The 13898-nt window shown below is 41.4% G+C and overlaps 1 protein-coding gene across 1 annotated transcript; it reads left to right on the top strand.

Moving 5' to 3' along the window:
* The first annotated feature begins 937 nt into the window (after positions 1-937).
* Positions 938-13684, top strand: etfbkmt (electron transfer flavoprotein subunit beta lysine methyltransferase). The gene is made up of 3 exons (XM_034175632.1): positions 938-1402; positions 1486-1616; positions 13296-13684. Exons 1-3 carry the CDS (start codon positions 1104-1106, stop codon positions 13643-13645), a joined length of 780 nt encoding a protein of 259 aa, XP_034031523.1. The 5' UTR covers positions 938-1103; the 3' UTR covers positions 13646-13684.
* Positions 13685-13898: the final 214 nt, after the last annotated feature.

Consider the following 13898-nt stretch of genomic DNA (forward strand, 5'->3'; position numbering starts at 1 on the left):
AGGGCTATCTTGAATAAATACGTTAATTCATTTATACTGACAAGCTAATCAGATGAGCTAAAAAAAAAATAATACTTCCAAAGCCACCCTTAACTAACTGCTCAGTCTCGTAAACCAGCTACCTGTGTGTGTGTGTGTGTGTGTGTGTGTGTGTGTGTGTGTGTGTGTGTGTGTGTGTGTGTGTGTGTGTGTGTGTGTGTGTGTGTGTGTGTGTGTGTTTTGAAACACAAGGTTCGGTCAGATCGGCACACAGAAATGATCACACAGACTGCATTTTGCTAGAATAAAAAGGCGTATATTTATTCCCCACAAAAGCAGTTACATCAAACACAAGTGGTTGCAGCGCATTTTTCTCTTACCGTGACGCCTTTAAGGTGGAGAGCCAACACCTTCAGCAGAGTGCGCCTGTCAACCGGCTGGGCGTTCGTACGTTAACCCGCAGCAGACTCTGTTGAAGCATGGTTCTACTCCCTCTTTTCTAGTGTGTCCGCGAAGGGAGGGTGAGTGGCCAACTCAACCTCCCTGGCGCACATAATTTCTTTAATCAACAGGCATCTGAAAGTTATTTCAAAGATATAATAAAAGCAGTTCTTCACTCCCAGTTCAGAATGATCCCAGCATGCTTCACTCCCAGTCGTTAGTGGCTACGAAAACAAAGTCGTGCTATCAGTGTAATAATAACAAGTACATCCAGCTCTTCGCTCCCAGTTCAGACTGACCCCAGAGTGCTAAAACAAAATTAAACAACAAATACATTCTCAGGGTTACGTTAAGACAGGTGCAAAACAGCACAATAACATTTATTATACAGTGTGTTAAGACGGAACTAAGATGTATCGCCGCGTTTTCAGGAGGACGCTACAAGTTTTGTCCGACACTATTTTGCATTCGGGTGGAAACTGTAGCACGTCATTCCCTTTTTTTATCTTTATTTTTAAGTTGTTCCGCGTTGTCACTGTTATTAGTATTATTGTGAGTGTCGACGCTATTTACGGGCATTTAAGTGTCACTTTCAGCTACAAACACTTAGAATAGCAGACGTCGTGGGGCTAATTTGATTAGCACTGTCAGTAGCTAGCAGCTAGCTGACGTCCTGTGTAGAAATGAGATCTTTGGATTTTTTAACCTCCCGAGTGTTTAGTCGTTATATTAAAACGTATTTCAAAGTATTTAAACAGACGAACAGCTGGAGATGCTTCTCAGACAGGCGTGAGTCTGACAAATCCATCAGGACTTTTATTAAACAGAACACAGAAATAGTTGGAGAACAAAGTCTGACACCAGCGATCAAACTGAGGCTGTTCACCCCCAACTGCAGATTCTGGACAGAAAGACCAGAGCTGTGGCCCTTTAGAGACCCATACTGGGCCATATACTGGCCAGGAGGGCAAGCACTCTCCAGGTACGATTTTAGCCCCATAAAATTAAAACTGATGCTTTTAAATTGCGTGACTTGCCTTCAGAGATGTCTGTTTCTGTCTGCAGGTATCTGTTGGATAACCCTGAAGTGTGTTGCAATAAGTCTGTCCTCGATCTGGGGAGCGGCTGTGGAGCCTCGGCCATCGCTGCACAACTCTGTGGCGCCGCTCACGTCGTCGCTAATGACATCGACTGTGGTACGTGTATCAAAATTTATCACATTATGTGAACTGAAATGATGAAGCTACAAGTCTGTCAATGAAAATCCAAAGTCATTCAGGTAGAAGAGTATCTAGACTCTAGAAAGCAACTGGTTGTGTTGTTTAGTTTTCAAGCCACGTCAACTGATCATCCAAGTGGCTTTTTTGCGCAAAAGCTGGGGTCCCCAACTCCCCTCGTGGGCATCACCTGTCCAGCATCTTTTCCATGTGTACCTACTTTCTGACCTGACTTTGTTAATTCACCCTACTGAGATATCCTATAATGCAGCGCCAGAGAGTCGCTGCAGTCTAAACAACATAGAGAAACCACATGGCAACAATTCCAAATTAACATTATACTACCGAAATGTAAATTTTTATGCCTTTCATAACATTTATAAGAGTCTGCATGCATGAGAATGCATGCAAATATTCTGTGTCTGCTAAGTTTAACCTGCGTGGAACTTCATAAATGCAAATCGAATTTCAGACAACTTATATATATTACTCTGGAACAAACAGGGCAAACAGTGTTGAAAAGGACAATAAGCAGGGCCTTAAAGAGCAAACTTCACTTTTCACCACAATGACATGAACAAGAAGCAATCGCAGCTCATAGCAATTCCCATTGAAAATCACGGAGAAACAACATGAGATTCTAGCATGTTTACATAAAACAAACACAAAAACAACATCTAAAAACCTTGATAATATATTCACAAGAGTTTTAGGCACAGTATACAAAATGTTTTATGTTGTGATGTTAATGCTGTTGTCCATGTGCAGCGGTTAAATTGCAGCCTTATCAGACCTCCTCAATGTTAATGACATCTCGCAGAGCGGTGAACTCTGTGAGATTTTGTGGATTTGAAACCTCAGTAGGGCGATTTAGCAGTGGGTGGAGCAGGGAGAGCTGGAAAACATGCAAGACAGGGAATCTCCAGGAGCAGGGTTGGTGACCCCTGTTCTCAAGCACACTTTGTGCCCTAAAATGACATTGTTCAGAGGGAGATTCTTTTCTGTTGGCTCCATTTTTTTTGCCTCTGTACACCACCATAATGGAGATTAAATGAAACAAGATGATCCTGTAGTGTAGCTATAGCTTTAATTAAAGCGGTTTAACAAAAATATCGCATTTATTTCAGCATTCTGACCATTTCTATGCACTGTCCCTACGTTTTCAAAACCAGTAAGTGATCCGACAAGGTAAAAACAAGCATTATTCTTAATAGAAAGCATCACTTTTCTAGCCATATTTTTTCTTTAGATAAGTCAGGGGATGGACACATGAATGTCTACAAGTCCCTAAATATGTTACTGCAATTATTAATCACAAATAGTGTGGGAAAAAAAACTGTCAGATATAGGCAGTCCAAAAATATTAAGTGACTGCAAGAATGTGAGGGAAGCCACCAAGATAGGAACTGATTCCATCGCCATTTAACAACGTGAAACCATTATAATAATATATATTAACTGGCGTGTTGCCTGTGGGGAACCACGGGCTCTAGATTGGGTAGTGTTTATAAAATAGGTAGCTGACATTTTTGTGCTAAGGCTGGTAATAAATTAAGCAAAGCTTGTATAATGAGTTGGAATGACGAGTGAGTCCAGAATGTTTTTAGAACCTTAGACCTCAACAATTTGTTTAGGTTCTTGTTATCATATACACACCATTATTATTTTATTTCTACTTCAATTTTGTCATTTGATTTTTAAATGGACCACAATGGTAATAAGTGTTTTCGATTTCTTGTGTCATCCAGTTATTTTTAATGTATTTACAGTAATATTATGTACTTATATTGAACTTAAAATCACTCACGCTTTTAATATAAAGATGACTGCTGGAGTGGCGTGAGTATAGAAAGTAGTTAGGTGCACACAGGCTTGCATGCACAACTGCTGTAAGCAAGTGATTTTAATTTGAGAAAGACAGTGGCTGAAGACATTAAAACCACTAAACATTTCACTCATGGTTCCAACATGCTACCAGTCACTCATGGTAATAGCAATATGAGACTTATCTAAGCTGGTCATACAAATTGAGCTAAAATAAATAAATAAATAAATCAATAACACTAACAAGACTGTTAAACTAACATAAACCACAATACATTTAAAAGTTCAAAACCCCAAACTCCCATGGTGCATTGCAGCACAGCATCCATTGTTTATTGGTTAGCTAAAATTGCCATTTTCTCCAAAAATATTAGTCCTATCAACTTTCTATTTTTGCAGCATTCATCCTTGACCCAAAATACATATGAGGTCTGTTAGAAAAGTAACGGACCTTTTTATTTTTTGCAGTAACCTTATGGATTTGAATCACTTGCATCAGCCAAGCTTGAACCTTCGTGTGCATGCGTGAGTTTTTTCACGCCTGTCAGTTGCGTCATTCGCCTGTGAGCACGCCTTGTGGGAGGAGTGGTCCAGCCCCCTCGGCGGATTTTCATTGTCAGGAAAATGGCGGAGCGACTGCCGCTTTGCTAAATCAAAATTTTTTTCAGAAACTGTGAGAGACAGCCAGGTGGAAACAATTCGGAAAATTCCAATGGCTTTTGGTGAAGCTCTTATGGGGATCACACAGATTAAGGACCATTACAACCAGATTAAAGACGGCGCACAATGGCGGATGGCGCGCCACGCTCCCAGCGATGATCGACAGGCTGAAACGACCAGATCATTTCCAAACTGAATGCTGTGTTGATCCGGGACGTCGTCTGATTAGCAGAGAAATGGCAAGAGAGGTGCACATAGCACTTTTCCTGCACATTCCACTGTTAAGAGATTTTGAATGAAAACAGGAGCGGAGGAATTCTCCACGGAGCCGCTAATGGCGCGGAACGAAAGCACCTCCGTGTTGGTCTCACAGGACATGCCCTGACATGCCCAGCTCTTCGACAATTTCTCGGATACTCACTCGACTGAAAAGCCACCCAAAGCCATCTGAATATTCCGAATGGTGGAAGAGCTGGGGATGTCCCGTGAGACTTCCAACACAGAGGAGCTTTTGTTCCGTGCCATGAGCGGCTCCGTCCTGACGCGCGAATTCCGCCTCATGTCTTTCATTACAAAATCTCCTTTAACGATGGAATGTGCAGGAAAAGTGCTATGTGCATCTCTCTTGCCATTTCTCTGCTAGTCAGACGACGTCCCGAATCAACACTGCCTTCACTTTGGAAATGATCTGGTCGTTTCAACCTGTTACTTTTCTAACAGACCTCGTAAGCATGCCAAATGGCAAATGTCAGGTCTCTTCAGTTTTTGCGTGATCAAAGCCATATAGGCAGGCACACAGAGGCCACTTAGCTATTATAATATAGATAATATAGATATGACAGGGTTTTTCTCTATATTGTCAATATATGTATTATCAAATATTAATGTCTTCACTTTGATGCACTCTCTGTAATCATGTCTTTGATTCTGTTCTCTATTTTTTATATATACGTATATGCATGTGTGAAAGTTCATGTACCATTATTCCTTTAAATAATTACTTAGTGTCAAAAGCAATCATATGCGCTGAATGGTTCAAGTGATCATTAAGACTGTCAAATGAGAAAAGTGAGCAGATGATCTTTGACCATTCAATGTGCAGATTGTTTTGCCAGAATGTCAGACTGGTTGGCTAGGGTCATGTTTGGCTAATCGCAGATGTGTACTTTTGATTAATGGTTCAGCCTTGAAGAAGAGCATTGTAACTGGAACACAGTTCAAGGGCTGGACATTGTTATGGAAAGCTTAGGAGACTGAGGGCTCAAAAGCCATAACAGTTTTCATATCAATGTGAGACCAGACTTTGTGTCTTTCCATTGTTTTGTGATATTGTCACTCCTATATGCTGTATGTAACGATATTCAGTAAAAAGGAGAGGCAAATGGGTGTGACCTTTAGGACGGATGACAGTTCTTTCTGAAGGAGCTTCTCGTTGGTCCTCTCCTGTACAGGACAAAGAAATTCAGTGTCTCTTCCGTGATCATTTCTGTGTGAGTAGTTGTTCTGTTCAGGTCCAACTTTGAACAACTCTGACAAGATATGATATATAAACATAATTTAAGTTTATATATATATATATATATATATATATATATATATATATATATATATATATATATATATATATATATATATATATATATATATATACACACACACGCACTAGCTGGGGTACCTGGCGCTGCCCGCCTTAACCAGTTTTAGACATAAGCCAAATGCCAATCAATTTAATCAAATAAATTTTATTTATATAGCGCCAAATCACAACAAACAGTTGCCCCAAGGCGCTTTATATTGTAAGGCAAAGCCATGCAATAATTATGGAAAAACCCCAACGGTCAAAACGACCCCCTGTGAGCAAGCACTTGGCGACAGTGGGAAGGAAAAACTCCCTTTTAACAGGAAGAAACCTCCAGCAGAACCAGGCTCAGGGAGGGGCAGTCTTCTGCTGGGACTGGTTGGGGCTGAGGGAGAGAACCAGGAAAAAGACATGCTGTGGAGGGGAGCAGAGATCGATCACTAATGATTAAATGCAGAGTGGTGCATACAGAGCAAAAAGAGAAAGAAACAGTGCATCATGGGAACCCCCCAGCAGTCTACGTCTATAGCAGCATAACTAAGGGATGGTTCAGGGTCACCTGATCCAGCCCTAACTATAAGCTTTAGCAAAAAGGAAAGTTTTAAGCCTAATCTTAAAAGTAGAGAGGGTGTCTGTCTCCCTGATCTGAATTGGGAGCTGGTTCCACAGGAGAGGAGCCTGAAAGCTGAAGGCTCTGCCTCCCATTCTACTCTTACAAACCCTAGGAACTACAAGTAAGCCTGCAGTCTGAGAGCGAAGCGCTCTATTGGGGTGATATGGTACTACGAGGTCCCTAAGATAAGATGGGACCTGATTATTCAAAACCTTATAAGTAAGAAGAAGAATTTTAAATTCTATTCTAGAATTAACAGGAAGCCAATGAAGAGAGGCCAATATGGGTGAGATATGCTCTCTCCTTCTAGTCCCCGTCAGTACTCTAGCTGCAGCCTTTTGAATTAACTGAAGGCTTTTTAGGGAACTTTTAGGACAACCTGATAATAATGAATTACAATAGTCCAGCCTAGAGGAAATAAATGCATGAATTAGTTTTTCAGCATCACTCTGAGACAAGACCTTTCTAATTTTAGAGATATTGCGCAAATGCAAAAAAGCAGTCCTACATATTTGCTTAATATGTGCATTGAAGGACATATCCTGATCAAAAATGACTCCAAGATTTCTCACAGTATTACTAGAGGTCAGGGTAATGCCATCCAGAGCAAGGATCTGGTTAGACACCATGTTTCTAAGATTTGTGGGGCCAAGTACAATAACTTCAGTTTTATATGCGTTTAAAAGCAGGAAATTAGAGGTCATCCATGTCTTTATGTCTGTAAGACAATCCTGCAGTTTAGCTAATTAGTGTGTGTCCTCTGGCTTTATGGATAGATAAAGCTGGGTATCATCTGCGTAACAATGAAAATTTAAGCAATGCTGTCTAATAATACTGCCTAAGGGAAGCATGTATAAAGTGAATAAAATTGGTCCTAGCACAGAACCTTGTGGAACTCCATAATTAACCTTAGTCTGTGAAGAAGATTCCCCATTTACATGAACAAATTGTAATCTATTAGATAAATATGATTCAAACCACCGCAGCACAGTGCCTTTAATACCTACGGCATGCTCTAATCTCTGTAATAAAATTTTATGGTCAACAGTATCAAAAGCAGCACTGAGGTCTAACAGGACAAGCACAGAGATGAGTCCACTGTCTGAGGCCAAAAGATCATTTGTAACCTTCACTAATGCTGTTTCTGTACTGTGATGAATTCTAAAACCTGACTGAAACTCTTCAAATAGACCATTCCTCTGCAGATGATCAGTTAGCTGTTTTACAACTACCCTTTCAAGAATTTTTGAGAGAAAAGGAAGGTTGGAGATTGGCGTATAATTAGCTAAGATAGCTGGGTCGAAGGTTGGAGATGTAAATGTTATTAAGAAATGATCAGACAGAAGAGGGTTTTCAGGGAATACTGTTAAGTCTTCAATTTCCATACCATAAGTCAGAACAAGATCTAAGGTATGATTAAAGTGGTGGGTGGACTCATTTACATTTTGAGCAAAGCCAATCGAGTCTAACAATAGATTAAATGCAGTGTTGAGACTGTCATTCTCAGCATCTGTGTGGATGTTAAAATCGCCCACTATAATTATCTTATCTGAGCTAAGCACCAAGTCAGACAAAAGGTCTGAAAATTTACAGAGAAACTCACAGTAATGACCAGGTGGACGATAGATAACAACAAATAAAACTGGTTTTTGGGACTTCCAATTTGGATGGACAAGACTAAGAGTCAGGCTTTCAAATGAATTAAAGCTCTGTCTGGGTTTTTGATTAATTAATAAGCTGGAGTGGAAGATTGCTGCTAATCCTCCCCCTCGGCCCGTGCTACGAGCGTTCTGGCAGTTAGTGTGACTCGAGGGTGTTGACTCATTTAAACTAACATATTCATCCTGCTGTAACCAGGTTTCTGTAAGGCAGAATAAATCAATATGTTGATCAATTATTATATCATTTACTAACAGGGACTTATAAGAGAGAGACCTAATGTTTAATAGACCACATTTAACTGTTTTAGTCTGTGGTGCAGTTGAAGGTGCTATATTATTTTTTTCTTTTTGAATTTTTATGCTTGAATAGATTTTTGCTGGTTATTGGTGGTCTGGGAGCAGGCACCGTCTCTACGGTGATGGGGTAATGAGGGAATGGCAGGCGGAGAGAAGCTGCAGAGAGGTGTGTAAGACTACAACTCTGCTTCCTGGTCCCAACCCTGGGTAGTCACGGTTTGGAAAATTTAATAAAATTGGCCAGATTTCTAGAAATGTGAGCTGCTCCATCCAAAGTGGGATGGATGCCGTCTCTCCTAACAAGACCAGGGTTTCCCCAGAAGCTTTGCCAATTATCTATGAAGCCCACCTCATTTTTTTGGACACCACTCAGACAGCCAGCAATTCAAGGAGAACATGCGGCTAAACATGTCACTCCCGGTCCGATTGGGGAGGGGCCCAGAGAAAACTAGAGTCTGACATTGTTTTTGCAAAGTTACACACCGATTCAATGTTAATTTTAGTGACCTCCGATTGGCGTAACCGGGTGTCATTACTGCCGACGTGAATTACAATCTTACCAAATTTACGCTTAGCCTTAGCCAGCAGTTTCAAATTTCCTTCAATGTCGCCTGCTCTGGCCCCCGGAAGACAATTGACTATGGTTGCTGGTGTCACTAACTTCACATTTCTCGAAACAGAGTCGCCAATAACCAGAGTTTGTTCTTCGGCGGGTGTGTCGCCGAGTGGGGAAAAATGGTTAGCGATGTGAGCTTGTTGGCAGTGTACACGGGGCTTCTGTTTAGAACTACGCTTCCTCCTCACAGTCACCCAGTCGGCCTGCTTTCCCGGCTGCTCAGGATCTGCTGGAGGGGAACTAACTGCGGCTAAGCTACCTTGGTCCGCACCAACTACAGGGGCCTGGCTAGCTTTAGGATTTTCCAAGGTGCGGAGCCGAGTCTCCAATTCACCCAGCCTGGCCTCCAAAGCTACGAATAAGCTACACTTATTACAAGTACCATAACTGCTAAAGGAGGCCGAGGAATAACTCAACATTTCACGCCAGAGCAGAAAAGTGCGGGAGAGACAGGAGAAGCCGCCATGTTAAACCGGCTAAGAGCTAGTAGCTGCGCTAAGCTAGCAGATTCCTAAAAACACACAAAGTGAATAATTTGTAAATAATTTAGAGGTGATTCAGCAGAGGGAGTGCTTTAGTTAAGGCACGTGAAGATTACACTGTGAAACAAATTGTTATCTAGTTAACTAGATCAATGTAACTGCGCAGATTAAACAGCTAACAGATACAGCAAAACACCGCTGTGCTCCGGAACAGGAAGTGATACAATACCGCAGTGAGAGCCAACCACCAGTAGAGGCCAGTTAATCAAAACAATTGCCCAACATTTGTTTTTGTAATGCTGGCGTCTTATAAATATAATAGTTAATGGGCTACAGTTTGTCCAGCAGAACTATAAGAGGTGGACTTCCCAAACTAAGTGGAAATACTTGGTTAAAAGACAAACACATTTGAAATCCTTCATGCAGACTTTGTTTTGAAATCAAATTTATAACAAAATTACACACAAAAGGTAGGTAACAGTAAATGTAAATATCAGTGAATCAAAATTGAGGTAGTTGTGTATTTCACTGTTTTTACATTGCAATTTTACAAACATAAAATGAATGTATTCAGACTGGAAGGCAAACTGGGTTGTACAGGACAGTCAGGTGCTTAACAGTTGAGAACATAAAGTAGCTGAACGAAGAGATTAAATAAACAGAGATGGCCAACACATATACAGGGCTGGAAATTTGAATCTGCCTGGTCATACCCACAGCTTCAGCCTAAGCATGTTGTTGTTTTGCTGAGTGTGCTGTGGCTGTGCTGAGTGTGCTGTAGAAAGGGATTAAATAAACAGAGATGGCCAACACATATACAGGGTTGGAAATTTGAATCTGCCTGGTCATACCCACAGCTGGCTATTTTGGGGGTAATTTTCAGTTCAACATTAAAAAAATGGTACCAGTTTGTTCCCCATGTCATGAAGATTCAGAATATATATAATTTTTAGGGCTACATATTATAGTTTGGGAGTTTATCCTGGACAGACAGACAGATGTAGCCCTTTATATATATATATATATGTATATATATATATATATATATATATATATATATATACGAGGTCTGTTAGAAAAGTATCTGACCTTTTTATTTTTTTCAAAACCCATATGGATTTGAATCACGTGTGATTGCATCAGACAAGCTTGAACCTTTGTGCGCATGCATGAGTTTTTTCACGCCTGTCGGTTGCGTCATTCGCCTGTGAGCAGGCTTTGTGTGAGCACTGGTCCACCCAGTGCGGAATTCCTCTGCACGTCTGTCTTAATGTGCTGAAAAAGTGCTGATGTCTACGTCTTTTCACAATTCCTGTGCTAGTCAGACGACATACCGGATCAAGACAGCGTCCAGTTTAGAAATGAACAGCACATTCCACTGTTACAGGAGTTTTTGTCATGGAAAGAGGAGCGGCACGCGGTGGAGCCGCATGGTGCAAAGCAATGCCGTGATGAAGCCTTCCAGGACATGTTGGGGCATGTCCAGCTCATGTACAATCGGATAATCACACGACTGAAAAGCATCCAACAGCTGGCTGAAATCCACCTGAAAGCCGTCCTGTGAGACCAACTCCGAGGTGGTTTTGTCCCGCGTAATGAACGGCTCCGTGGCGCGTCCCTCTGCTTTTCTTTCCATGAAAAAACTCCTGTAACAGTGGAATGTGCCGAAAAAGTGCTGATGTCCACGACTTCTGCCTTTTTGTGAAAGTCAGACGAGGTCCCGGATCAACAAAGCCTTCACGTTGGAAATGATCTGGTTGTATCAGCGTGGTCTGAGCATATCTCAGCAGTTGTGGGCCGTCCTTAAAGCGGCAGTAACACTCCTTAATCTGTATAATCCCCATAAAATCGTCCCTGAAAGCCATATTAATTTTCCAAACGGTGTCCACCTGGCGGTCTCTCACAGTTTCTGGAAAAAAATTGATGCAGCAAAGCTCCAAATCGTTCAGACATTTATTCGCAATAAAAAAACGATGAGAGGGGCTGGACCAGTGCTCACACAAAGCCTGCTCACAGGCGAATGACGCAACCAACAGGCGTGAAAAAACTCACGCATGCGCACGAAGGTTCAAGCTTCTCTGATGCAATCACACGTGATTGAAATCCATATAGTTTTTGAAAAAAATAAAAAGGTCGGATACTTTTCTAACAGACCTCGTATATGTGTGTGTATATATATATATATATATATAGAGAGAGAGAGAGGTTTAGGGTTAAATGTAGGGTTGAAAGCATTGCTTTTTGTAGCTGTACGTTGTTTGCCGGCTATGGAAAGCAATGGCTATGAAGAGCTGCTTCCCGTAGCTGTTTAAGGGCTATGGAGTCCCACCCACCAAGATATACATGGCAGCTCTGAAGGAGTTGCTGCCTCTGTACAAATTTAGGGGCTGCTGCATATTTCGAAGGCTGTGTCCTAGAAAGACCTGTTCTTCCAAGATAGCGGAATCTGGAACCAACTGTTCAGCACACGAAACATTTTATGATTGTTTGCTTTTCTCGCCACTACCTCCTACAAGCGGCAAGCTAGCATAGCTTAGTAATCATTTTTTAATGCTTATTTATACTTATAAACATTCTGTATTTGCAATTGTACATATAGAGACTGACATCATTCTTTTATTTCTTTAAATTTATTAACTGTTTTGTCTTGTGGGGGAGGGGGTGATTTGTGTAGTGACTTGTGATTGTTTGGGCTGGAAAGGATACACCTGCCCTAATTTAAAGGGAGACAGACAGCTGCTGTCATGTGCCAATTGCCAAATGAGATAGCTTACCATTTGTACAGCATACCATTTGCGATGTTCACTGCCAAGGAATGCAACATTAGAAGGGTGCAGCTGCTGAACTGGTACACAGCCATTGGCTTCTTGAGCTGTGATTGAAGAAACTGCATAATGCAACTTTTGTCTGCTGTGTCACCTGCTTTACAGCTTCATGGTGAAGTGGCACAGACAAGTATTTTCATACAAGAAAATATCACATCTAATCTTGAGTTTTCCATGTACCATTTGGTAAAATCTAATAAGCTGTGTGTGTGTGTGTGTGTGTTCGCTATGCACAGTCACAGTAATTAACCAGTCGACACCAAACTTGCTATGGTGACTGGAGAAACCAAGGGGGAGGTCACTGGAGCCGTTAGATTGAAAGTGTACGTGCACCATCACACACACACACACACACACACACACACACACACACACACACACACACACACACACACACACACACACACACACACAGCCCTTATTTTCATAGTTTACATGGTTGTCAGGTCATGTAGCAAGCATCACAGGTATCCAGCTGCTACTACGTAGTAGAGGCTGGGTAGGGTGGACTTTAATTACAGTACCAACGGGCCAGCATGCACCGCATGTGAGCTGAAGTGCACAGTTTTTTTTTTTCCAAACTAAAATGTACCTGCTGTGCACGGCATGCCATGCAGAGCACTGCAGTGATATGACATGCTATCACCTTTTATTGTCATTCACTCGAGTCTCATGAACGTCACAAATTGCTCTATGAAATTAATGATGACAACATACACACAATGCACTGCAACTTACTGCACCTTAACTAAAGTGACATGAAATATACATTGACATGGATAAAATTCTTCTCTATTACACATGCGTAGAAAGGATAAATCATCTAGTGTATCTATCATTTCCCATTTCTTAAAAAAAATCCTTTTCTGTTACTCCACCACTATCCTGTACATTTTCTACCACCTCGTTAGCTGTAGCTATACACTTTCAAATTGTATAATATTGAATCTGACAGCAGCACTTTTATTACATATACATTTTACTGTATGGATTTATTCAAAGGTTTTTTTACATCCGTACTTTGTGTAACACAATCCAAAGTTGATTATGTGTATATACGTATGTAATTTACTGAGTATAGTTCATATGTTTGTTGTACAGTTGCAGCCATTGCGACGCACATGAACTGTGAGGTCAACAGCCTGGAGCTGCTTGATTGTGTGACTGGAAACGTGATTGATTCAGAACCCAAGGGCTTTGACCTTATTCTCCTGGGTGACATGTTCTATGACAACATCCTTGCAACCAGCCTTCATAGGTGGTTGGACTGCTGCATCAGAACCCAGGGAACCCAAGTCCTGATCGGCGATCCTGGCAGAACCCAGTTTGATGGGCAAGGCATCCGACGGTTCCTGCAGCTGCTGGCCCGGTTTGAGCTGCCCGAATTGGTACGTGAGGAGAACTATGGACTCACTGATAGCACTGTTTGGTGCTACCAACCTGAAATGTAACAAGGGGAGAGGATTGTGAATAACGGTTTTGGGTCAATAGAACTGTGTCAAGAAAGATGACTTTAAGCTTGCTTTCAGCTTGTTTTCATCTTGGAATATAGTACGTGCCATTGGATTAATATACATGCTGTTGGATTAAACTGGACAGTGTTTGGTACTTTCCCGGAGTAAGTGAGGTCATACCGGACTTTTCCATTGCAGATGGGGAGGCCCACGGAATGAACTCAGTGGTGAAGACGATGGAATATGTCTA

This window comes from Thalassophryne amazonica, chromosome 8 (assembly GCF_902500255.1).
Source record: "Thalassophryne amazonica chromosome 8, fThaAma1.1, whole genome shotgun sequence".
In the NCBI taxonomy this organism is placed as follows: domain Eukaryota; kingdom Metazoa; phylum Chordata; class Actinopteri; order Batrachoidiformes; family Batrachoididae; genus Thalassophryne; species Thalassophryne amazonica.